We start from the raw sequence: 24,700 nt of genomic DNA, 5'->3' as shown, positions 1-24,700 counted from the left end.
AAAATAGCTGAATTTCTCAATTATCATCAGTAATTCTCATCTAAAGTTTAAACCTATAGAAAAATACATATGAAAACAGCCATAAATTGAACAGATTCTTCCATAAAAGCAATAGTGTTTAGTGGTTAAGAAAGTGGGCTCCAATTTCTGCTTGTATTTATCTCTCTTCTTCGCTAATCAGCTATTTGATCTCAGGCAGATTACTTCTCTGAGCTCTGTTTCATCATTTGTTTTGTAAGGTTTAAATGAGTTTAGAAAAGAAATGTGCCTGGAATTTCACAAGCTCACAGTAAATGTTAGTGGTAGTGGTCATTGTTATTATAAATAATCTAAGTAGGATAATATGCCAAGTTTTCAGTCAGCCAGAATAGTATAGTTATTCAAATAACGTTGAAGTTAATTTAATGAGATGATTAGAACCTTAATAAAAATGAAATAAATTCACTTGTAATTCTTTTTCAGGGCATGGCAAAAAAAAAAAAAAATTATCCCCAAATGACAAAATAATTTAAAACTTTACAAAAGAATAAGTAATGTGTATATGTTGTCATTTGACAAACACTTTCTTATGTATGCCCTCTCCACTTTATTGTAGAGTTGATGTCCCTTACATAAGAACAGTTGTTAAAAGACCATGCAATCTCACTGCTAATAGGATTTCCTTTGTTCTGTTTGAAACTTTCTGCTGCGGACTGTATTGTGTGCCAAGTTTCATACAAGCCACACTCATCAAGCTTAAAAGGATACATTCAGATCCCCTTTTAATCATGGGGATTCATAAGAGTGTGAAGTAGCAAGAAATATCCTCTGTTAAGCCACAGTCACTCTGAGGCTTGGTGCTTATCTGAGACAGGTATAAGGAGAACTGAAACAAAGTACATTGTAGGATCTGTGGCAACCTATACAGAAAATAACTTCATGACTTTCCTCAGAAAGTAAAACTGTAACTGGCTGATAATTTTTGAAGTTTTATGGCCTAACGAGAACCACCCTTTCATAGTACTTACTAACATAATACTACCTGTTTGTTGGTCTCACTACTAGGCTAGAGTCGAGATTGTGTCCTTAGCACCTAACATGGTATCTGTCATTCAGCAAATATTTGTTGAATGAATAAATTAATGTTTTTTGTGGCACAACAAATGGTAGAGGAGGGGGGACAAGCTTAGGCCCTGTCCCTCGTGATTTCTACCACTTTCCCCACTATTAATGTTACTTCCAAAATTTGTGACTCAGCTATCACTAATTCTTTTTTCTTGAAGAATCAAGAGAAAGTAATGAAGGAACTCAAACAGCTACAACAAGAGGACCTGGCACGTAGGAGACAGACTGTAGCACAGATGCCACCACAAGTGGTTGAACTTCCGTACAGACGCAGTGAAATGAAAGAAGACTGGCAGAGAGAGTTGGAATTTGCCTTTGAAGATATGTACAATGCAGACAGGAGTAAGATGTTTTCAATAGACTTTCAATAGTGCTTTTAAATGTTTTGGTGGGAAAATATGTTCATAATGATAAAGCATTTTGTGAAATGAGTTCTCGGTTTGAACAGGCCCTAATATTTTAGACTTGGAAACTATGATGGCCTTTAAAATTTTGTGATCAAATTCCTTTTAATCATTTTGGAATGAAAACATATCTCTATATTTCTTTATTAAGAGGTGAAAGGAAACCTGATTTTGCACCTTGAACCAGAGCCTTTGCCCACTGTGACTGATCCAATCCAAGATGAAGAACTGAACCTTTCAATGGAACAAGAAAATTTAGATGAAGCTGAAAACCTTCCAGTGACGGAAGCTGAAATAATATGTTCTAGTGAAACAGATGGTAAAAACCCCCTCTGAGATGAATATCACAATATTTCACAGAAAAAAATGCTAATCATTCACCAATAATTAGTAAAATCTGGTGTAATTTAAGGGCAAACAATGACTAACACTAATGGGAGTGGTGGCAAAAGAAAAGAGCATTCTCATTATTTCCATCATTAAAGATCCTTTTCATATACATAAGAGGAAAGTTATTTTATTCATATGTACATATAATCTGAAGATCTTTAGGTTATTTAAGTTATATGCTCAACTCTGAATATATTTGAAAGGTCAACGTAGACTTTCATCAAATCACCAGAGATCCTGCTGTGTTCAGTTATTGCTGGCACTTCATGTATGATGATGAATAGCACAAACTTAGATCTCCTAAACTTCATCTCTATCTCCAGCATTCTGAACTTTTTCGCTTGGCTGTCCCATAAGTACTTAAAACTCAGTGTTTAACAGATTTATCATCTTCTCTTGCCTGCTGAAACCCTCTCTTCCTATCTTCCTTATCTTGGTGAATGGTATCACCATCTACAGTTACCCAAGCCAGACCAATGTGAGTTTTCTTTAATACTTCCCTCCCTTTTACCTGTAGATCTCGTTAAAAACAAAATCCTCTTCATAAAATGACCTCTTTGTTCCCCATATCTACTGGTATTGGCTTTGTTTAAAACCACTCAGACTTTTTTAACATCTTCACCCTATACTGTGGATGTACCCCTTTGGGGTTCTAACTTTATGTAGGACTACTAGACTCGTCAGGTGGGTGCTCTGGGGTTAATCCTTATCTCCTATGCCCACACTGCTATCCAAACAGAAGTGTGAGGTTACTGTGTTTTGACTTTGGCATAAACTTGGCAGAAAGATGATTTCAGGACTCAATTGCCTGCCTTCCAGGGTTCTCACTTAAATTTCATTTCTGCACTATGCAAAATCTTTTACTTTCATGCCAAATCAGCAATGTCTTTAAAAAGATATTTCCACTATTTCATCCAACTTTTTCTATTATTTTCATTGGGAGTATCATTCACACCTCTAGTCTGTCAGAATTGGAAGCTAAAGGGACAATTACTCTTAGCACCTGCTGATCCCATTTGGGTTTATTAGCTTGGTGTTGCCAGGTCTTTTGATTTTTCAGAAGAAAGCTAGACATCCCATTGTTTTTTAAATCCTCATTTTAAAATATTGGCAACTAATTTATTTCTTAAAAATGAGTGATTAGGGCCAGGCGTGGTGGCCCACACCTGTAATCAATCCTAGCACTTTGGGAGGCCTAGGTGAGAGCATCACTTGAAGTTGGCAGTTTGAGACTAGCCTGAGCAAGAACAAGACTGTCTCTACAAAAAATAGAAAAATCAGCCAGGCGTGGTGCACACCTGTAGTCCCAGCTACTTGGGAGGCTGAGGCAGGAGGATTGCTTGAGCCCAGGAGTGTGGGGTTGCAGTGAGCTGTGATAATGCGTTGCACTCTATCCTGGGCAACAGAGTGAGATCCTGTCTCCAGAAAAAAAAAAGAACGGGTGGACTGATGGTGAGTGAAAGAAGCCAGGAGGGAAAGAATACCTAAGGAAATGATTGCATGATTATATGAAGTTAAAAAAAAAAAACGGGCAAAACTAATGTCTTCAGATTAGAATGGTGGTTATCTTTAGGGGTATATTGACTGGAAGGGGGCATGAAGGAAGCTTTTACGTGCTGGGAATGTTCTACATAATGATCTGGATGGTGTTACATAGACGTATGTAAAATTCATTGAGCTGTACACTTAGGTTTTGTGTACCTTAGTGTTTGTAAGTTATAACTCAATTAGAATTTTTTTTTAAATTTGGGTTAGATAAAACTACAGTCTGCCAGTTTTCAACTTGTTAAAGATATTCTTAAATTTTATTCCTTAATTAAATCAGAGCACTATGTACTTGCATCATTTTTGTCCTCTTAGAGAACTGTTAGTATTGTACTAAGTTTTGGCATTGAGCCATCAGCTCATGTGGGAAAATGTTTGAAGAAATAAATACCTTGTTGGTTGTTTTTCTTTCTTTCTTTTTTTTTTTTTTTTTAACTGAAGGAATATCTTTATGAAGATAGGTGGGAGAAATTTTTCCCAGATAGTACCAGAAATAATTTGGGGGCAATTAATTTGCTTTTATAGTTATATTAATAACTAGTAATGTTTTCCTCCGTAGTTTACTAAGAACTATACAGCCATATTTGGGACCATTCTCTAGCATAGAGTATAGAATCTCATAGCACATATTTTGAATACTAATCTTACCCACAAATTAATTAGAAGGTATGTAATTCTGGCATCATTTAGTAAGCAGAATAAACACCTTTCTGGTAAGTTTTTAAACTTGAAATTCATGTTACATGCATAATTTTGGAAAATAGTTGAATTTTGGCACCTTTGCTATTTAAATTTAAGTTGAAAAAATTATTCCTGGTTATAAAATAATGATTGGAGTCAAATAACATTGTTCTATGTACTATTAAATTTTAAATATTGAGGAAAATAAAATTGTGCTTTTAACTAGTGGTTATAGTGGTAAGTGAATATGAACTTAGAACAATTTGCCTGATATATAATAGGTGCTGAATAAGTTTTTTCTTTTTTTTCTTTTAGTTCCCTTGGCAATGAAGACCCAACAGATCCCTTCAAAAGTTCTTTTCAAAAAATTATTAAATAAGATCCGAAGCCAAAAATCTCTCTGGACAATTAAATCCATGTCTGAGGATGAAAATGAAATGGTTATGGCTGCTAGTGAAATTGAGAGTAAAGCACCAACAGTTGAGTCAGGAACAATTGACAGCGAAGAGAGAACATTATCCACTGGACAGGAACAAGGTGGTTCTAAGAATCTCATTTCATATAAATCCTTTTTAAGTTGTCCAAAATATGCTCATTCCTGAAAAATCAAAGAATAGAGGTCAAAAGGAAGAAAACAATCCTGCTACTTAAAGGCAACAAATGTTAAAACCCTTAGTGAATCTCCTTCCAGACCACTTTCAATATAGTATTATTCATGTACATATGAATTTTAAATATATATATATTCCAGTATAGTCAGGGAATCAAAATTAACCAGTTCCTTACTATTGAAGCATTTAGGCTGTTTCTGATTTTTCTTGGTATTTCTTGTGCTGCAGTGGGCATCCTTTCAGTGAAGTCTTGGGGTAATTATATGATGGTTCTGTCCCCCACTCACCCTGTAAAACTTCCTTAGGCCCCTTGAGCACCCCTTATCTAGGGATACCATGATGAATGAGAAAAGGCCTCAGTCTCGTTCCCTTCTTTCATATCCTACATCCAAACCCTCAGCAAATCCAATTGGTTCTACCCTCAAAACATATCCAAAGTCCAACCATTTCTTACTGCCTACATCTTAGTTTAAGCCATGTTTGTTTTCTAGTGTGGATTCTTGTAGTAAACTACTATCGTCAGCTTTTGCACTTACCTGCTATAGTCTGTTCACAGAGCAGTCCTCTTAAAACACAAGTCAGCTCATGTAATTTCTCTGGGTGAAACCACCTGATAACTACAAATTTTACTCAGTAAAAACCAAAGTGTATATAGTGGCTTCAAAGTCTGATATGATCTACACGTATACACCCCACCACCACTACTCCTACCCTCACTATCTCTCTGACTTCATTTTCCACCACACTTTCCTCTTCAACCATTGCACGGTAGATGCCAGCTGCGTCACTCTTCCTCAAACAGGCAAACATGTGACTTGTGGTCTTTGTAATTGCTTATCTTTTTGGCTAAAATACTTTTCTTGGCTATTTCCCTGGCTTGGCTCCCTTACTTCATGTATTTGCTCAACTGTCACTTTCTCAGTAAGGCCTTTTCTGACTATTCTCTATAAAATGGCAAGCTGCTACCCCCTCCCCAACCCCGCCTCCACCTCCACACCCTTCATTCTCTATTCCCTTTACCTTGCTTTTTCTCCATAGCTCGTATCAACATCTGATGGGCAATTTATATTCTTGCTTATTGTCTTAACACTTGCCCCGCTCAACCCCACCCAGGGGGGTAGGAGCTTTAATTTGTACATTCCTATATAACCAGAGCCTAGACTAGTGCCTTGTACAAAAAAAATTGCTCATTTAACATTTGTTGAATTAACTGAACAGCTTAAAGCAAGAGAGGTAAGTTTGGAAGTCAGACATACGTGATACTTAAAGCCATGGGCATGGAAGGAAGAACTCTCAGGTGAAAGAATTTGGTGAAAAGAGGGCTTATAAGACCATATAAAGGATTCCAGCAGATAGCTAGAGAAGGAGCAAAGGCAGTAAAAGGATTGGCCAGAGAAGTAAAATATGGTGTTGGAATCCAAAAAAGGGAGACTCTTTCATAATCAGTTCATAACCAAGTTCTTTTGAAAGAGGCCTTGTATGAGTAAGCTTTCTCCATTCTCATCTTGCTTCATTCTCCCCCTTGCCTGACTACACCCCAAGTGCATTCATCATCTTTATAGTTCCTTGAATGAACCAATGTTTGTTTTTTGTTTTTGTTTTTTTATCCTCATGGCCTTTCATACCTACTGATCTGGCTGGAGAGGTCTTCTATACATCCTCACATTCTTTCCTTGGCTGACTCTTCCTTACCTTTTAGGTATCTGCTTAAATGTCATTTCCTCAGAAAAATCTCATCTGACCCACTAATCTCTTATCTTTATTATACTCTATAGTATAACCCTTTATTTTTCTTACACAGTATTTATCACAGTTTCTAATTTTGTAATTTTTCCTGGGATAATTAGATGGTTCTGTCCCCCACTCATCCTGTAAAACCTCCTTGTGGCCTTTTCTGATTCATCATGGTGCCCCTACATAAGGTGCACTTGCCCAGCACATAAGTAGGTGCCAAATAAGTGAGTGAGTAAGTGAATGGATGCTCCATGCAGAGGGTCTGGCTACCTTGATATGATCAGAGTAGGCCACTTTAACTTCCTTCTCTGCTCTGGTTTCACAGATAATAAAAGTCTTCTTATTTAAATATAGATATATTGACATTTCTTTAGCTTCTGTTTTTTAACTCTGATTCCTTGCTAGTTTCTTTTATTCTTTTCTTTTTTTTTAACGGTCCAATTTAACCTTTGTAACTTTTATGCTTTTCAATTGTGTTTGAAACCACATCTTTTTATTTTATTTTTTAATTTTTAAAAATTTTTTTCTTCCACTCTCTTAAGATTTTTTTTTTTTTTGGCATATCTTTTTAATCAGTTCTTCACTTTTTCCTTTTTTACAATTTTAGTCTTCCTTCTGTCTTGAGTTTAATGAGTAATAATATATCTGGTCATCAGAAAGACAGCTGGATCTTAACTGAGACATTCAGATGGACCAAGATTGAATTGTTAATTTAAATGCCGGAGTTTTGTTATTTTTCTCTGATATCAGCTTGACAATAATATCTTCATAATGATATTATCTGTTACAGTTGTTGAAAGTGATGTTCTGACAATTGAGTCTGGACCACTTACTAGTGAAGATAAAGCACTTTCATGCAGTACAAACTCTGGAAAGAAACAAGGTATTTCTTTTCATCACATCCTCAAATTAAATGTGCTTGACTCTTTACATCTTTTTTCCTAATAAAATTATATGTAATAAATGAAGAAAGGACATTATAATGGTGTCAAAATTCTCAATTATTGAAACTAATTTTTGTCTGGGGGATTCTCTTAGAAATAAATGAGACTCCACCTATCACAGCTGTAGCTCAGAGTGCGGTTCTACTTCATCCTCAAGAAGAAGCAGCCATAATTAGAATGTCAGCAAGGCAGAAACAGGTAATTTGAAATTTTATTTTTAAAAGTTTATTTTTATGGTTCCCCCGGGTACTATAATTTTGTTTGACCTATGAAATTTGTCTTAGTGTCTGGCTACTTCTGATATCATGTTTTCTACTTTGTCTTACACAAACATTCAGCTGATAAAATTCGTTTTGTCTTTGCTCATACTACTTATTTGACCCTTGCTGCGTCTGCTTTGTGTTTTATACTTTTGTATATATTTTCCCTGTAAAATTTATATTTTCTAAAAGCAGAGGCTATCTCCTTAAAAATTCAATTTATCCTACATAGTGTCTGATTCAATCCCTTGTGCATAGTAAATGCACAACAAATATATGTTGAATTAATGGGTCCTTGTCATATTAGACACTCAGATGAACTTTGTCACCCCAAAAGTTTTTTTAAGCCAAATTACCTTGAAAGAGGCTAATTATTACTAAGCCAGTCAGTTTATAGTCATAGTTAGTTTTTTCAAAAACACAGTTGGAAAATGAGAATTATGTGAGCCAGTATTTCTTCTCAGATAAATGTTTTCTAATCAATAGTCTGAAACAGTATTATTCAATAGGACTTTCTGTAATGACGGAAACATCCCATGTATCTGTCCAATATGGTAGCTGGCGGCCACGTGGGCTGTTGAATACTTGAAATGTGGCTAATATAACTGAGGAACTGAATTTAAATTTTAGTTAATTTGAAGTTTAAATAGTCACATGTAGTTAGTGACTACTGAATTGATAGTCTAAATTCAGTGGTTCCTGTAAGTGAGAAAAAGTAAGGAAGATGAAGACAGTAACTCAGCTGAAGCCACTGTTGCCTGATTAGGAATAAACAGGTAAAGAATCAGATAGAGACATTTTTTATTTTGGAAGAAAGATCATTCTTCATTATCTCTAGTACAAGTGCTCCTCTTGATAAAACTTCACATGCATTCTTTTTTCTACTTATTCAATGAATACTTACCTGTGTATCAGGGACTGTACAGGAGTCCCCTCTAGCCCACAGGGGCTATGTTCCAAGACCCCCACTGGATGCCTGAAACTGCAGATAGTACCAAACTATATATATGGTATGCACGAATGTACAATTTCATGGATAGGAGATTCATTAACCATAGATCTTAGCAAGCTCATCCTATCTTTTCTTTCCTTATTAAGTCAAAAACTTTTACCTTTTCATTTAAAGGAATCACTTTACAACTTCTCTTTGGCATATCTCAATTACCAGCATCACTTCTCTTGCACTTTGGGGCTATTATGAAGTAAAATAAGGGTTACTTGAACACAAGCTCTGTTCCACTATCTTGACGGTCTCATAACCTAGACGGCTACTTGGCGACTTACAGACAGGTAGAGTTTAGAGTGTGAATACGCTGGACAAAGGGATGATTCATGTCCCAGATGGGACACAGCAGGACAGCACAAGATTTCATTATGCTGTTTAGAACAGTGTGCAATTTAAAACTTATGAATTGTTTATTTCTGGAATTTTCCTTTAAATATTTTTGAGCCACTTGACCGTAAGTAACTAAAACTGCTGAAAGCTAAACTGTGGATAAAGGGGGACTTAAGGTACTGAATTTGGCAGGCTAGTCTTTATCCTTATGAAACTCATAGTCACTCACACGTATGTTCATGTTACTTGGAGTGTATGTGTATTTGAATGATACTAAGAGTTTATGTGTCATCCCTCTGCCATTTTCTTCTTTTCTGTTTTGTGCCTGACAGAAAAGACACAGAATGTTGTTCATTGTACTATTATTTGGCTTCTGCATAACTATACCTCTTAATGGATATGCCTAAGAAATCAAAGTATTTTGGGAAGCCTCACTATTTAATTTCTTCAGTCATTATTTATACTGGGAACAATGTAAAATTAAAGGTGTGAACATAGAATTTGGCTACACATCATTTGCTGCTTCTCTGGAGGTGGTTCTTCAGTGGTAATCTATAATTTCTATGTTGTGCTCCCATAACAGAAATAGTTAATGTGTTTATTCTTTCTTTTCTTCTCTTTTTACTTCTCTCCTTTTTTCTTTTTTCCCCTTTTTTCTATCTTTCCCTCTCATCCTCCCTCCGTCAGTGGCAATAACTGAGATAAAGCATCACCATTTACCTCTTGGATAATTGGATACTCTTGGTTATGAGACCTATTTCTTTTTAATGTAATGCACATTAACTTTTCTTTTGTATGCATTTGTTGTTAATAGATCAATCGTATTTTTGTTACCTAGATAATGGAAATAGAAGAGCAGAAGCAAAAGCAGTTGGAATTACTTGAACAAATTGAACAACAGAAATTAAGATTAGAAACTGACTGCTTCAGAGCTCAGCTGGAAGAAGAAAAAAGGAAAAAAACTCAACAGACTGGGGTAGGATGCAGGAAATTTCATTCCTACATAAATCATTGGTGGGGGGTGGCAAGAAAAGATGAGCAATCAGAGCTTCTAGAAAAGTAAATGCCTTTCAAATTTTTATCTGATCATTTTTTTCTTTTAATAATGTATGTATATATAAATAAGTTTGTACCAGCACTATGGCTTTCCTCTTTTATTTTCTATAGAGTGCCAATATATATGACCCTGGTTTGCATGTAATGCATACGCTGAGCATTTGGACTTGGCATTAAAGGAGAATGGTAGATTACTTCTTTTCTAACTAATGAAAGTGCCAATCTTTTTATAAAAACAAAACTATGTAGAAGTTTACAATTACAGAACTTTAGTTTTTATAAAATACTTTAGTGCTTGTTTCTGAATTTGCCTTTTAATTAGTAACTTTGTCTTTTATTAGGTTGGTGCTGCTTCAACATCACGCACTGTAATTTGTGATGAAGATAGTCACAGGCAGATGATTCGTAACTATCAACATCAGCTTTTACAACAAAACAGGTATTAGCTATTAGCTAGGGTATAATTTATATATGATAATGTGTGGCTACATTTTTAGGATTTCTTATTTGATTTATATGAGGATCTGATTGGGATTCCCTTAGAACTATGGCACGTAGAACTATGCCCCTCTCAAAGGGAAGTGTGTTGTTTCTTTTCCACCGTGAGTGGAAAATCCTAGAGTGCTGTTGTTAATTTAATGTATAAACATTTGAGTATGTGGGGCATTTTTTTTCCATTAAAAAAGAAATAATATGTGTTTGTTTTCGGTAGGTTACACAGGCAGTCTATTGAAACAGCCAGGAAGCGATTACTTGAATATCAAACTATGTTAAGAGAAAGGTACCCATCCATGTCAGCTCCACCATTGATAGCTGATTCTGCTGTATCAGTACCACCACAGAAATCGGAAACACTTACTGCTGTATCAGAGCATTGTGATCAAGGTCAGAGACCCAAATTGAGTTCTAACAAATATCAACCCATACAACTAACACAGATCTCCAAATTAGAACAAGATTATTTTCAAGTACCAAGACAAAATCACATTCTACAAAGACCGGTGGAAATAACAGAAACATTTAGCACTTCAGGTGTTGTAGCTAAGCAACTTTTAGAATCTCAAGAACATCTAGGGCAATTCTCACAGACTGAAACACAGCAGAGAGACTATAAATTGGTCCCTAAAGATTCTCATACACTTTCAAGGGCTTTGTCAGATGACAGGCCACCAATATTACAGGATGCTACAAAAATATCTGAAACATTAAGGGCAACAGCTTTTCAAACTTTACAGTCCCAGCAAATATTCTCAGAGAATAGTGAAAGTATATCTTCTAAGCTAACTGAACCATCTTCATTCCTACCACTGGTACCTCAGCATTCTTTTAGTTCTCTGCCTTGTAAAGTTGAATCTGGAAAAATCCAGGAACCCTTTTCAACCACAGGCAAAAGTGCAGTTTCCATAAGCCATTCTGTGGTCAGCCAAATGCACGAGAGGCCTTTGCCATCCTCAGGGAATATCACAGCCCAACAAGGTAATTTGAAGGCTCTGCAAAAACAGTTAGACCTACAGAAGGAAGTTCTTCAGGCAAGACGGGAAGTGCAGGAACAATTGCTTTTGGGCAAACAGAAAGAATTAGAACAGCAAATTGGCCTCTCTATATTCCTTCCATTGGTAGCTCCAGATTCCTCTGCTTTACTGCCTTCTGCCAGAGCTGAACTGGGAAGAATCCAGGGATCTTCTCCAACCGAGACTGATACTGTCGTTTCATCAGACCATCCTGTAGTCCCACAACTTCAGGATAGGCTTTTGAGTTTTTCACAGCCTATCTCATTGCAGCAAAATAATTTAAAATTTCTCCAAGAGCAGTTGGATATTCAGAGGGATAGCCTGCAGGCGAGGCGGGAAGCCCAGGAAGTACTATGTGTACATAAACAGAGTGAATTGGATGGAAGAGAATGTTGGGAACAGGCTGAGCCCTCTTCTCTCCCATTTGAGGTTGCTCAGCGTACATTTACTTCATTACCTCCTGCTGATACAAAATATGGAAAAATCCAGGAGCAGTGTCCATCTAAGAGTGAGAAAGGACTTCTCTTAAGACAATCTGAAATCTCAAAATCTAAGGATAGGTCTTCAGGTTTCCTACAGCAGTTCCTACCTCTACATGATAGTTTGAAGTTGCTCCAAGAACAGCTGACTACACAGAGGGATACTCTTCAGGCTAGGCCTGGAGCTCAGCCTGAATTACTTTTACATCGACAAAGGGATTTGGGGGACAGTAAGTCTGGGCAGATGAGTTCTTTCTCACCAGTGGTTGTTCAACATTCAGTTGCTTCAGAAGCTTTTGCTAAAGCTGAACCTAGTAGAATTCAGAAACATTACTTTTTGGAGAAGGAGAATATAATTCCCTCTAGTCACTTGATACCCTCAACATTTCAGGATAAGTCTTTTATTTTCCCACACCATATCGTGCCACAGCAAGAAAATTTGACAACATTCCAAGAACAGTCACACATACAGAGGGTGATAGTTGGCGCTAAAGAAGAAATTCAGGGATTTGTATACAAACAAAGTGAATCGGAAAAAATAATCTCTTCTGAACAGACTGGAACCTCTTCATCCCTATCCCAGGTAGCTGAATCTGAGAGATTCCAGGAATGTATGTCAATGGAGAATGACAGTACAGTTCCCTTAAGCCATTCGAAGATCCCAAGATTTCAGGAAGGACTTTTGAGATTCTCACAACACAGACTGCCTCTACAAGGTAATTTGGAGGAACACGAAGAATGGCTAGACCCTGAGAAAGAAGCCCTTCATTTCAGCCGGAAAACCCAAGAAAAGACATCTTCTGAACAAACTGTCTCATCTTCATTCATGCCTCAGTTAGTGCAGCATTCTTTTACTTCATTACATTCAGCTGAGTCTGGTACAACCCAGGAAGCCCTTTCAACAGAGAATGATAGTAAAATTTCTTCAAGACATTTTCAGATCCCACAATTGCAAGATAGGCTTTTGAGAATATCACAACTTATCCAACCTCAACAAGATAATTTAAAGGCACTTCAAGAACGGTTAGCTACACAGAGGGAAGCCATCGTTCATTCTAGACAGGAAGCTCAGGAAGAACTGCTTTTACAGAAACAGAGTGAGTGGAGGGGAAGAGTATCTCCTCAGCCGGTTAGCACCTCTTCCTTACCCCTGGTGTTGCAGCCTTCACTTGCTTCCTTACCTCTTACTGAATCTGAAAACATGCAAGAACCTTGTCCAATGAACAGTGATAATACAGTCTCCTCGAGTCTTTCTGAGATACCAAGATTGCCTGATAGGCTATTGGGTTTATCACCTCCTGTTTTACCTCAACAAGATAATTTGATTGCATCTGAAGAACACTTGCATGCACAAACAAATTCCCTTCCTTCTATTGAGAAAACCCAGAAAGAACCGGTTTTGCTAAAACCATGTACTTTTGAGGAAAATGTCTCTTCTGAGCATCTTATCCAACCTTGCCATGGTGATTTGCAGGCACTTCAACAACAGTTAGATATACAAAGGAAAGCCATTCGATCTAGACAAGAAGTCCAAGAAGAAATGCTTTTGGAAAAGTTAAGTAAATTGGAGAAAAGGATATCATCTGAGCAGACTGGCTCTTCATTTTTATCCCAAGTAGCAGTGCCTATTGCTGACTCTGAAAGAACCGAAAAATCTTTCCCAACCAAAAGTAACAATAATATTCCCTCAACTCATCCTGAGATCCCAAGATCACAAGATAGGCTTTTGAGTTTATCACAGCCTATTCTGCCTCAGCAAGACAATTTGACAGGGCAATTGGACTTAGAAAGGGAAGTGGTATATTCTTCTGAGAAACCCCAGGATGAACTGCTTTTAAACAAACAAAGTAAGTTGAACAAAAGTGAATATGCTGAGCATGCTGTCCCCTCTTTGTTTCTACCCAAGGAAATAGAGCATTCATTTATTCCACTACCATTTGCTGAAGCTAAATCTAAAAGCATTTGTGAAATGTATTCATCCCAGAATGAACGTGTAGCTCCTGCACCTGATTCTGTCACCCCGAGAATTCAAGATAGACTTTTGAGTTTTTCACAGCCTATCTTAGCTCAGCAAGATAACTTGGGACTTCAGAAGCAGTTGGATCTACAAAAAGAAGTTCTGCATTATAGCCAGAAAGCCCAAGAAGAATTGCTTGTTCAGAGACAAACAGCATTGCAGCAGCAGATACAGAAACACCAAGAGACTTTGAAAGATCTCTTTAAAGACAGTCAGGTATATTTTAAACTTGAATATCTATGAATTAAATAATTTAGTTTTAAGCCTAGGCTTATAAGTTTTTAGTTACTGATAATAAGTAGTTTGACCTTAAGTGTACTTTGATTTTCTACCCTAAACAATGTAGAAATTAAAACAAAAATTGATCTACCTCAGATGGTGTTTATGATGTTAGTAGTTATTTGAAGCCCAACTAATTTCAAATATAGACACCACAAAAAAAATGTATTAATAGATTCTCATTTGGAGTTTCATTATAATGGGTTTTAAACTTACCATAAGATTAAAATTGTAAAAATAACTGGTTAGCATACTTTTTCTTATGCAGTAGCAGACCTTGTTCTCTTTATGGATAGCACTTTGTTGACATTTATAGATAAATCAAAATTAGTGCCCACTTTTTCCTTAAGTGACATTATTACCTGTTGCAAAATTGTCATAATCTTGGGCTGATGGAGAGCTGGATCTGCTGCTTGTTTCTGAATTGTTGAGAAGACTCTGGCACAGTCATTCATAGTCAGACATTCATAGTTTCTCTACATGAGAGACAAAAGTGTGTTCTCCTACATTTTGAATGTATCTTTTATTTTAAAAGGCCACTTCTTAAATTTGTCATTTAGTCTAAATAGAATTCTACAAATCCTTTGATGTTCAGAAGTTTGAGTTGAGTTTTAGGGATTTAACAGTTATTTGGAAGAAAAGTAATGGCAAAAGAAAGTCAGAGGCAGGTACTCAAGTATAATCTCTTCTGGAAAGGTGCAGTGGAGGCTGAGTTTTTAGGTCCCGGGCTGTGCATGGTTGTACTTTTCAATGAGAGTATCATCCTTTCAGTATTAGAAGCATATCTCATTTTTTAACTGTGGATAAAATTGTAAAGTATGATTGATGGAACTTTTTATTTGGTTGAGGTTCTAATTTAAGAAGGGAGATACAAATCTGATGAGTTCTTCACATGATCCTTCAACTTGTGTTACCCTCATCTCTCTAATTTTTCAGCCCACAGTTGAAAGTGATTTAAAAACCCAGAAGATGGGACAGCTCAGAGAGTGTCTTCCTCATATTGAAGACCTATCAAGAGATGATCAGGAAAACATTAGTCATGCAGATAGGAGCAACTCTGATGATAATGAGCTGGTTTCAGAAGATATTAGTGCTAAGCAAAGTGGTAAGATAATCATATTTTATTGTAATTATTCTGCTGATTGTTCTTTGTTTTCATCCCCTGCAGTTCTCTGGTTGATAAAAAGTTTATAGTATGTTAACAGATTTTTATTGTGCCTAATGTTGTCATTGACTTGATAGGTGAGCATCTGGAGAAAGAACTGGGTAGAAGATCCTCAAAGCCACCTGTAGCAAAAGTTAAATGTGGTTTGGACTTAAACCAACATGAACTTAGTGCTATACAAGAAGTAGAATCACCAGCAAGTGGCAGAACCTCTATACTAGGTAAACAGATAGTTTAAAAAAATAAAATTTTTTAGTGTTTGCAAGTTTTCTACATTTTTTTCAGGATGCTAAGTTTTTTTTTTTTTTGTTAAAGAAACTTAGGTTTGACTACTTGTGAAAAGGAGAAAATAGTTTACATAAACAGTATTTAAAATTTGAACTTAAAGAAAATGTGGCATTACATAACTATGTGTTAATGGCTTCTTTGTCTTGTATATGGGGGAACCAATTTATTATAGTTAAAAATTCTTCAATATCCCATCTTCTGGATATTGAAGATGGGATATCTTCAATATCTGTCTATTTCTTTTCATGTCTACTTCCTTTCATGTCTGCCTTCTAAAGCTGTTTCCTTAGGAGGTAACTTGGGTTTTTTTTTCTCTCCCTCTCTTTTCCTTTGCTACTTTTCTATTTTAGTACCTTCACTGCTTTTTTCTTGTATCTTTCATAGCAGTGGTCCTCAACCTTTTTGGCACCAGGGACTAGTTTCACGGAAGATAATTTTTCCACGGATGGGGGAGGGGAGAATGGTTTCGGGATGATTCAAGTGCATTTATTGTGCACTTTATTTCTGTTGTTATTACGTTGTAATATGTAATGAAATAATTATACAACTCACCACAATGCAGAATCTAATGCTGCTGCTGATCTGACAGGAGGCAGAGCTCAGACGGTGGTGTAAGCAATGGGGAGCGGCTGCAAATACAGATGAAGCTTCACTTGCCTCCCACTCATCTCCTGCTGTGCAGCCTGGTTCCTAATAGGCCATGGACCTGTACCAGTCGGCAGCTTGGGGGTTGGGGACTGCAGTTTTATAGGGTTATTATGCTTAAATCCTGGCTTTAAGGACAATTAGAACAGGTATATTTCTTCATTGTTCTCTATACATCCAGTTATCTAAAAAAAATTCCTCCCTGTAATTCTTAGTAAACAGTTCTGTTTGAATTTCTAATTAATTTTTAGGAGACTGGGGGATCCAACTGTTCAAAGTACATAGTTTTAAACATTCTGCCTGTTTTCAGTTACCTGGCACACATCTTCCTTTTGTATTAATAATACCTGGTGCCTTTAATTCCCAAGCGTTTCGGCGGTTCTACACAGTAAGTTAGCCCGCTGCTTTTGGGTGTCTTACACTCCTTTGATTAGTTGTTTTTGTTTTTGTATCAAAGTATACATTCAGAGAGATGCACAAATTATGTTTGTTTCAGTGGTTTATCACTGTAATAACCATACCCGTGTAAACACCTCCCAAGTCAAGAACTGGAACATTAGAGAACCCCATAAACTCTTCTCTTGCACCCTGTTAATTATTGTTCCCTCTCCTCTAAGCCCCATCTTGATTTTTTACATCAGAAATTAGTTGTGGCTATTTTTGAACTTTATGTGTATATATTATGAATGCATATTATACCTTATATTAAATAATACTATTAATGGTTAGTAAATTCTCCAGGCATTTTTCTTGTGACTAGTCAATACTGAAGCATAATCTGGCATGGGGAGGTAAGGATATCATTAAAAACTTAGTAAAATTGAATTAATATTTTAGATTTCTGCATACAACCTAAATTACCATTTTAGTTCTACCTAGCTCTAGAAACTTAAGTGGAAATTTAGTGAGTCGTCTTTTTTTGTTTTTTCTTCCTTCCCAGGTAAACTAGATTTTTATCAAGACAGAGACCCCATGAGAGTCTCAATAAGCAGAGAACAAAGTTTCCTTGGGAGCCCACTAGCCCATGGTCCATTTGGTTCTCTTCAACCAAATGCCCAGGAGAATGTCTATGGTGATGACTATAATGAACCAGGTAAGAGATAAATTGAAAGTAGAATTATTGTGTACAAGGATATGTAGACAAAAGATAGTTATTGTAGCATTATTTGTAATAGTGAAAAATGGTAAATAACCTCAGTGACTGTTGGTAATGGAATCATCATGGCACCCATACTGTGTTTTTCTGTGCAATTGTTAAATAAGGGGGAAAAATTTGTGTTCATACATAGAAAAGTATCTGGTATCGGGAATGATAATTACGAAAGTGTTGGTACAGGTGTACCTTTTTTGGAGACTGGGTTTCACTTTCTGTATTGTATGTTCACATATTATAGTTTTGGCTCTTAATAAACATATAAAAAGTTGAATGAGGGAAGTAAAGTTTATTTAGAAAATAAGTTATTTTGCTTTTAAATTGTTTTGATAAATAAATACTAGTAGGAAGTATACAAGAGCATGAATTTTATACAGTTGGCAGCTTCTATAAATTTTGTGTTTAAGCCTATTTGTAACAATCCACATTTAATTAACACATTAACTGCTTGACAGTTGCATTTAACTCATTCTAGTTTTGACCCCAGGGCTATGTGAAGCATATATGTTTATTTTTTTCTTTTTAATTTTTTTTTTTTTGGAGGGACAGAATCTCGCTCTGTTGCTAGGGCTAAAGTGCTGTGACATCAGCCTAGGTCACAGCAACCACAATCTCCTGGGCTCAAGCAATCCTACCTCAGCCTCCCGAGTACCTGGGACTATAGGTGCACAACATGACGCCTGTCTCATTTTTATATTTTTAGTAGAGACGGAGTCTCGCTCTTGCTCAGGCTGATCTCAAACTCCTGAGCTCAAGTAATCCTCCCACCTTGGACTCCCAGAGTGCTAGGATTACAGGCATGAGCCACCACACCAGGCTATGAAGCATATATAAAATCTTACTTGTCGATGTTCTTATTGTTACAATTAATATATATATATTTTTTTTTTTGAGACAGAGTCTCACTCTGTTACCCGGGCTAGAGTGCCGTGGCGTCAGCCTAGCTCACAGCAACCTCAAATTCCTGGGCTCAAGCAATCCTTCTGCCTCAGCCTCCTGAGTAGCTGAGACTACAGGCATGCGCCACCATGTCTGGCTAATTTTTCTATATATATTTTTAGCTGTCCATATAATTTCTTTCTATTTTTAGTAGAAACAGGGTCTTGCTCTTGCTCAGGCTGGTCTCGAACTCCTGAGCTCAAACAATCCTCCTGCCTCGGCCTCCCAGAGTGCTAGGATTACAGGCGTGAGCCACCGTGCCCGGCATTACAATTAATATTGACAATTTAATTCTAAAAACATGGATTAAATGAATAGAAGTCAATAAATTTTGTTTTTCTATTTATGTTTACCTTTAAATTATACTTGAAGTTTTTATTCTGTTTTTGTAATAAAACACTATGGCCCCAAGGAAAATTTCTAATTCTTTGTGTGTGGCAATCAATGTATTAAATATTGTTAAATATTATCTCTAGAAAAATTTTTTTTCTTTTTTATAAAAACGAGGTCTCACTATGTTGCCCCAGTTGGTCTCCAACTCCTGGCCTCAAACAATCCTTCCATCTTGGCCTCCCAAAGTGCTAGGATTATAGGTGTGAGCCACCATGCCCGGCCTCTTTTAAAAATTCTATCTGTGGCTATTCTAAATGACCTGCTTTATGTTTATTTTTAAATATTTGGAAGATAAAGAGAATTAGAAAGAACAGTCTTTTTTTTTTTTTTCAGGGCCATGCTGATCTTCTCCGTATCATTCTAATTTTAGTATATGTGCTGCCAAAGCGAGCACAGAAGGAACAATCTTTAAATCAATCCTACTACCCAAAGACAGCCAATGTAAATTTTCTTACTTTAGAGTTTATGCATGTATATAACAAGATGTTTTGTGTGCAATATCGCATACTGACTTTACAAAGCATAGTTCTAATACTGTTTTATTAGTTAGAAGCCTGCTTTTAAGATACTACCTTTTCCAACCAGATTTCATTTTAGCTGTCACATATACTTAAGATACTTCATATATTAGTTGTATCTACAGTTTAATAGAATGAGAGATGAGAGAGACCTGTTCTCTTAAGGGTTTTTAGAAGTCCAATGCACTATCCATTGTGCAACAGAGCCCGATGAAGGTTTATATTTTTAAAATTGACTTGTCTGGGAGGCCAAGGCAGAAGGATCACTTGAGGCCAGGAGTTCAAAATCAGCCTGAGCAACATAGCGAGACCCCCATCTCTACAAAAAAATAGAAAAATTAGGTGGGCGTGTTGGTGTGTGCCTATATTCCCAGCTCTTTGGAGGCTGAGGCAGTATCACTTGAGCCCAGGAGTTTGAGACTGTAGTGAGCTATGATGACAGCACTGTACTCTGGCCCGGGCAACAGAGGAAGACACTGTCCCCAAAAAGCAAAAAAAAATTGACTTTAACATCTCCTTTAAAAATTGTAGATTGAAATAACTGTAAAAAATATAATTTCCAGTGAATTATAATTTTTGACATTTTAAAATAAAATTTTGTCATTCTTTTTGATTTAGCCAATAGATACTTGTGTTTCCTTTTTATTCTATCTGTTGATATCCTCTAGCCAAAGACTAGCAAAGACATACCTGTAGTTGAGCAAAGCTTGAGTGTTCTGACCTGTTGCAGTGAAGGAGAATGCACACTAAGAGCAACCATGGGGCAGCTCAGTAAGGTGTACTAGAAAGGACTTGTTACAGCATTTAGGCTTGTATTAGGTGATTTAGAGAAGGGTTCAAGGAAACAGGACTTTGCTTATTAGTACTGAATTTTATCAGGAAGCAGGGGTAATTCTATTACTGGGTACCCAAGAAATTCTTATCTCAGAGGTGGGAAGAATGGAGTCAGACTAGAGCTGTAACTGGTAAAGATGCTGCAGTTATTCATATTACCCAGGATGACAGGGTGCTTGGTCATTTTTATAGTTTGACCATCGTCATAGTTTTATCTGTGTTCAGGCATTGAGGGGTCTGAATTTTATCTCCATCCATCATGCTCACAGAGTGGCCTTTTCTGATATTAGCATTCCATGAAATTGTTGCTGTTTAACAGTAGAACACCAATGCCTAGCTGATAATGCCAGGTCAGCTCCTGAATATCAGGGGCTGCTTTTCTGTTTCTCATAATCACCCCCGGATTCCGACTGTTTAACTCTGACCTTGCTCCTTTCTCTCACTTTTATTTTTCACTTCTTACCACTACCCAAATGCTACCTTCTTCATTCATGTCTCTGGGGGAGTCTTCTAGGTATATTATAGATAACAACAAGATAAATTGAAAAGCCTCAGATTAACTTCTCATCTCCCAACTAGCTTTTAAATGAGCTACTTCACTCGACTAGCCTAAGACAAACAAAAAAAGAAAAAAATAATACCTCACTATAAAATTTGCCATGTCTTATTTTATTTAAAATTTAGTATGTATAGAAGCAACTAAATAAGTTTAATAGTTAAATCTGTTATTTCACAATAATATATTTTTAAATGGACTAGAAGAATGTAAAAAAATTGAAGACAATAATATTCCATGGTATGTATAAAATATTTAAAAAATTTTTTTTAATAAAGTACCTACATGATGAGTGCGATGTGCACTGTCTAGGGAATAGACACACTTGAAACTCAGACTCGGGGGGATGGGGAGGCATGGGCAATATATATAACCTGAACTTTTGTACCCCCATAATGAGCTGAAATAAAAAAAAAAAATTTAAAAAAAAGGCAATATTTGCTAGTAGCTTTGTTTTCATATCATTAACCATGATATAGATATTATTTTATGAATAAATAACACACATATACAGATAGATATGTATGTGTGTGTGCGTTTATGTTTGTTTACTGGGTTGCCATTTTTAAAATATTTCTTTCACAAACATTTAAGAAACGTACTTTTAATATGCATGGTATCTTTTAATAATATGGTGATAATGAGGCAGAATTTGTTTATATTCAGTGGAACAGTTTCAATTTTATTCTGTTCAGAGCCACAGACTATCATATGCCTTGGCAAGCTTTCTCACAAATATTGGCTATTTGGAATAAGAAAAAAAAAATCAATTCAAAGTGCCTGAGTTATTAATATGAGACAAGTATAATTTTTATATGTTTTAATGTGTCAAATATAATTTGGAATAATCATTCATAATAAAAGCAGTATGTACTGATTGTGAATTTAGAAAACACTAAAACAGAGTAAGTAAAAATTACTCCTTTTGTGCTTGCTTCGGCAGCACACATACTAAAATTGGAACAGTACAGGGAAGATTAGCATGGCCCCTTGCACAAGGATGACACACAAATTTGTGAAGTGTTCCATATTTAAAAAATAAAATTACTCCTTGTGCTACCATTCATAAGCAACCACTGGTTACACTTTGGTGTATTTCTTTATTGTCTCTTTTATGTCCATTTTTCTTATCTTTGGGACCATACTGTATTTATGATTGCATATTCTTCTCAACTTAAAATAATTATAAGAATATTTCCCATCACATTGGCACTATTCTAGCTTTTAGACCTAATATTCAAATATTTTTAAAGCATTTTATTCATAAAATAACAATAGTCACAAATTTCCAGAAAAAGTATAATTGTGCTGACTAGTAAATGTTTTTAACAAGTAATAAGGTGAATTTTTTTTCATTGATCTAAAATAAAGGAACTCTAAAAAGCAAAATATGAAAATAAATTGTAGGAAAGCATGGGTTGGTGCCTTCTGATGCTAAGAATTTGATGTGTCCTAATCCAAACTTTTTTCCCCCATTTTGAATTCCAAAATCCATTTTTCAGTCAAGGTCAAGAAGTCTATTGTTGAGAATCACGCAGTATTAAGTTTTGCTGTTGAGGAAGAAGAGCATACATATCTGGGTCCAAATGTAAAGCCAGATAATGAGGTTAGTAATAATATTTACTTAATTTTTAGAGCTACTTGGCTCCATATTCTCTTTGTTTAGTTTACATAAGTTGTGAAATATTAAAGTCTGTGTTCTCTGAGATCTGCTCTTACTGAAGTGGATCAATGATGAAAATAGCCAAATCTGAGCATCAGAAGACATTCCAGTCTACCTGATGCATGATCTCTATAGTTCTGAGAAGCAAAACTACAAAACGATGTAAAACAATAAGGGATTATATGTCTGAAGCGGTGTGTGTGTGTGTGTGTGTGCGTGTGCATGTGTGTTTTCATAAAGATGACAGTGGATAACTGAGTGCCTGCTGATGCATGAATTAGATTGGAGGGGTGTGTTGTGGATTTATGTGTGTGTATGTATAGGTATGAAAGGCTAATCATTTCTGAGCGATGATGAAAAGATTTTTACCACTGACCTTTGTAACTATGAAGGTTTCTACACTTGACCTGAGCTCAGAATTGACAACTGCTGAGGCTGATGGTTTGGGGTTTTTTAGTTATTACTTCCTACGTCATGGTCTAATATTCCCCTTAATTTCTAGGCTAAAACACAAGAGATTTCTCATGACCCATTATCTTCAGTAACTGTTTCTACTGGGAGCTTTTTAAGTTATGAAAACACAGATTTGAGCTTTACAGATCCAGGTAATAATGTCAGAATGTTTGTAAATTAATTGAAACAGCAGCACCAGTTGTGTTGCAATACAGTGGAGGGAAGAAGCATTGCTTTTTCACAATACATTGCGGGGGGGACTGTTTCTCTAAATCTCAAAAGTAAGGTATTCATGCTTGGAAGAATATTGGACAGCATGGTATTCTAAAGATGACTGGAACTTAACAGGGATGCTCTCTGGATCCCCAGCAACACTTTTGAGAAGAATTTGCTAATGTCACATTTTCCCATTCAGTGGAAATCTAAGCAAATTTTTTGGTTGCACTGTTTTCTTAGCAGCATATATTGCCACACCTCTCTACCAAATTATGTCTCCAAAAAAGTAAGTAACCATTAAAAGGAATATAGTGTTGATGTCAATTAAATATTTTCATTAAACTCAATTTTTAGGGTCATTTGTAGAGCACATGGATGATGGGGAACAAGAATCTACCACTGATAAAGAAGAAGAAACAAATATTTTAAGTTCTATAGTTCCTTCAACAGAAGTTATTTATCAACAGCAGAACTCTTCAGACAGCCATAAATCTCTTTTGCCTGCAGTGGAAGAATTTACATCTGGTCACACACACTCTCAGCAGATCATAGACAAGTACATAAATGAAGCAAATTTGATACCTACAAAAACAGACTTGCGGGGTAAAATTATTTTAAAGGAATACTTTTATATAAATTAAGTGTTTCTAACTTTTCACCTTTCATCCTTTTTAGTTTTAAGTAGTGATTGTTTGAGCTTCATGTTTTTATGGCCTGCCGCAGCAGTTATACCACAGAAAATATTGAGGGAAATTAGTGAGAGGGCATCTGGAGTGAATTAGACTGACTAAAGAATGTGTAGAGGAGATTAGTTAGCAAATCATTCTTTACCATTGCAAAGTTTGCTCTTACAGCTGAGGCGGCATTGCCAGTATTGAGAGCAAGAGTCAGAAATCAGACAGACCTGGATTCAAGTCATAGTTTGACCATTTCCTAGCTGTAAAACCACGGGCAAGTTACTCTTTCATCTTCTGTAAAAGAGGGATGTTGACGATTAAATGAGATAGTGCACATAAAGTACAGGTCACTCCACAGTGACCTTGAATACAGCGGGCTTTTCTTTTTTAAGCTTACAACAATTCATATATGGCCTGTTGTTCCTCCTCATAAGGCTTTGGAGCTAGCAGAAATGGAAATGTATATTTGTCAAAAGTTTTGGTCACGAAGAGAATCCATATTTTTTGGACCTTTGAAAATAATCATGATTAAGACTTAATTTGAAAGGATCAGCCAGTCATGGGGAAAAAATGGCAATAACTTCGCACTGGTGTTATGTAAAAATAAGCTTTTATAAATGTGTTCTTACTCCTTTTCTGGGCTTTACTTTAAATTTTAAAAATTTATCTCTTTTTTCCCTCAAAATTCCAACAGTTGACCTTGACTTTCCAGAATTGGAACACGTTTTTCCAAATTTGCATCGTCAGCTATTTAAACCCTTAGAACCATATCCAGATTTTGATTTATCATCACCATCCTCTGGGATTTCTCAAGACAACAGACACTTTTACCAGGTATATTAAAGTAGA

The 24,700-nt window shown here is 36.1% G+C and overlaps 1 protein-coding gene, 3 non-coding genes and 1 pseudogene across 4 annotated transcripts in view; 4 read left to right on the top strand and 1 right to left on the bottom strand.

Moving 5' to 3' along the window:
• The window catches only part of CEP295 (centrosomal protein 295), a 49,149-nt gene that overhangs the window by 18,323 nt on the left and 6,126 nt on the right, over positions 1-24,700 (top strand). The window contains exons 8-22 of the mRNA XM_069470939.1: positions 1,263-1,446; positions 1,660-1,827; positions 4,440-4,661; positions 7,260-7,352; positions 7,508-7,611; positions 9,848-9,985; positions 10,407-10,504; positions 10,778-14,288; positions 15,288-15,456; positions 15,594-15,737; positions 17,390-17,542; positions 22,345-22,448; positions 23,008-23,110; positions 23,529-23,777; positions 24,564-24,685. Coding sequence (XP_069327040.1) covers positions 1,263-1,446; positions 1,660-1,827; positions 4,440-4,661; positions 7,260-7,352; positions 7,508-7,611; positions 9,848-9,985; positions 10,407-10,504; positions 10,778-14,288; positions 15,288-15,456; positions 15,594-15,737; positions 17,390-17,542; positions 22,345-22,448; positions 23,008-23,110; positions 23,529-23,777; positions 24,564-24,685 — 5,562 coding nt within the window. The remainder of the gene's footprint in view (positions 1-1,262; positions 1,447-1,659; positions 1,828-4,439; positions 4,662-7,259; positions 7,353-7,507; positions 7,612-9,847; positions 9,986-10,406; positions 10,505-10,777; positions 14,289-15,287; positions 15,457-15,593; positions 15,738-17,389; positions 17,543-22,344; positions 22,449-23,007; positions 23,111-23,528; positions 23,778-24,563; positions 24,686-24,700) is intronic.
• Positions 19,233-19,328, bottom strand: LOC138385566 (U6 spliceosomal RNA; annotated as a pseudogene).
• LOC138385530 (U6 spliceosomal RNA) lies at positions 21,770-21,877 on the top strand. The gene has a single exon (XR_011233763.1). It is a non-coding gene; the product is annotated as a U6 spliceosomal RNA (small nuclear RNA).
• Positions 22,569-22,648, top strand: LOC138385618 (small nucleolar RNA U2-19). The gene has a single exon (XR_011233838.1). It is a non-coding gene; the product is annotated as a small nucleolar RNA U2-19 (small nucleolar RNA).
• LOC138385617 (small nucleolar RNA U2-30) lies at positions 22,851-22,921 on the top strand. Its single transcript, XR_011233837.1, has one exon. It is a non-coding gene; the product is annotated as a small nucleolar RNA U2-30 (small nucleolar RNA).

This window comes from Eulemur rufifrons, chromosome 6 (assembly GCF_041146395.1).
Source record: "Eulemur rufifrons isolate Redbay chromosome 6, OSU_ERuf_1, whole genome shotgun sequence".
Classification (NCBI taxonomy): Eukaryota; Metazoa; Chordata; class Mammalia; order Primates; family Lemuridae; genus Eulemur; species Eulemur rufifrons.
Note: the sequence above shows the minus strand (reverse complement) of the source record. Positions and strands in the feature narration are given on the sequence as shown.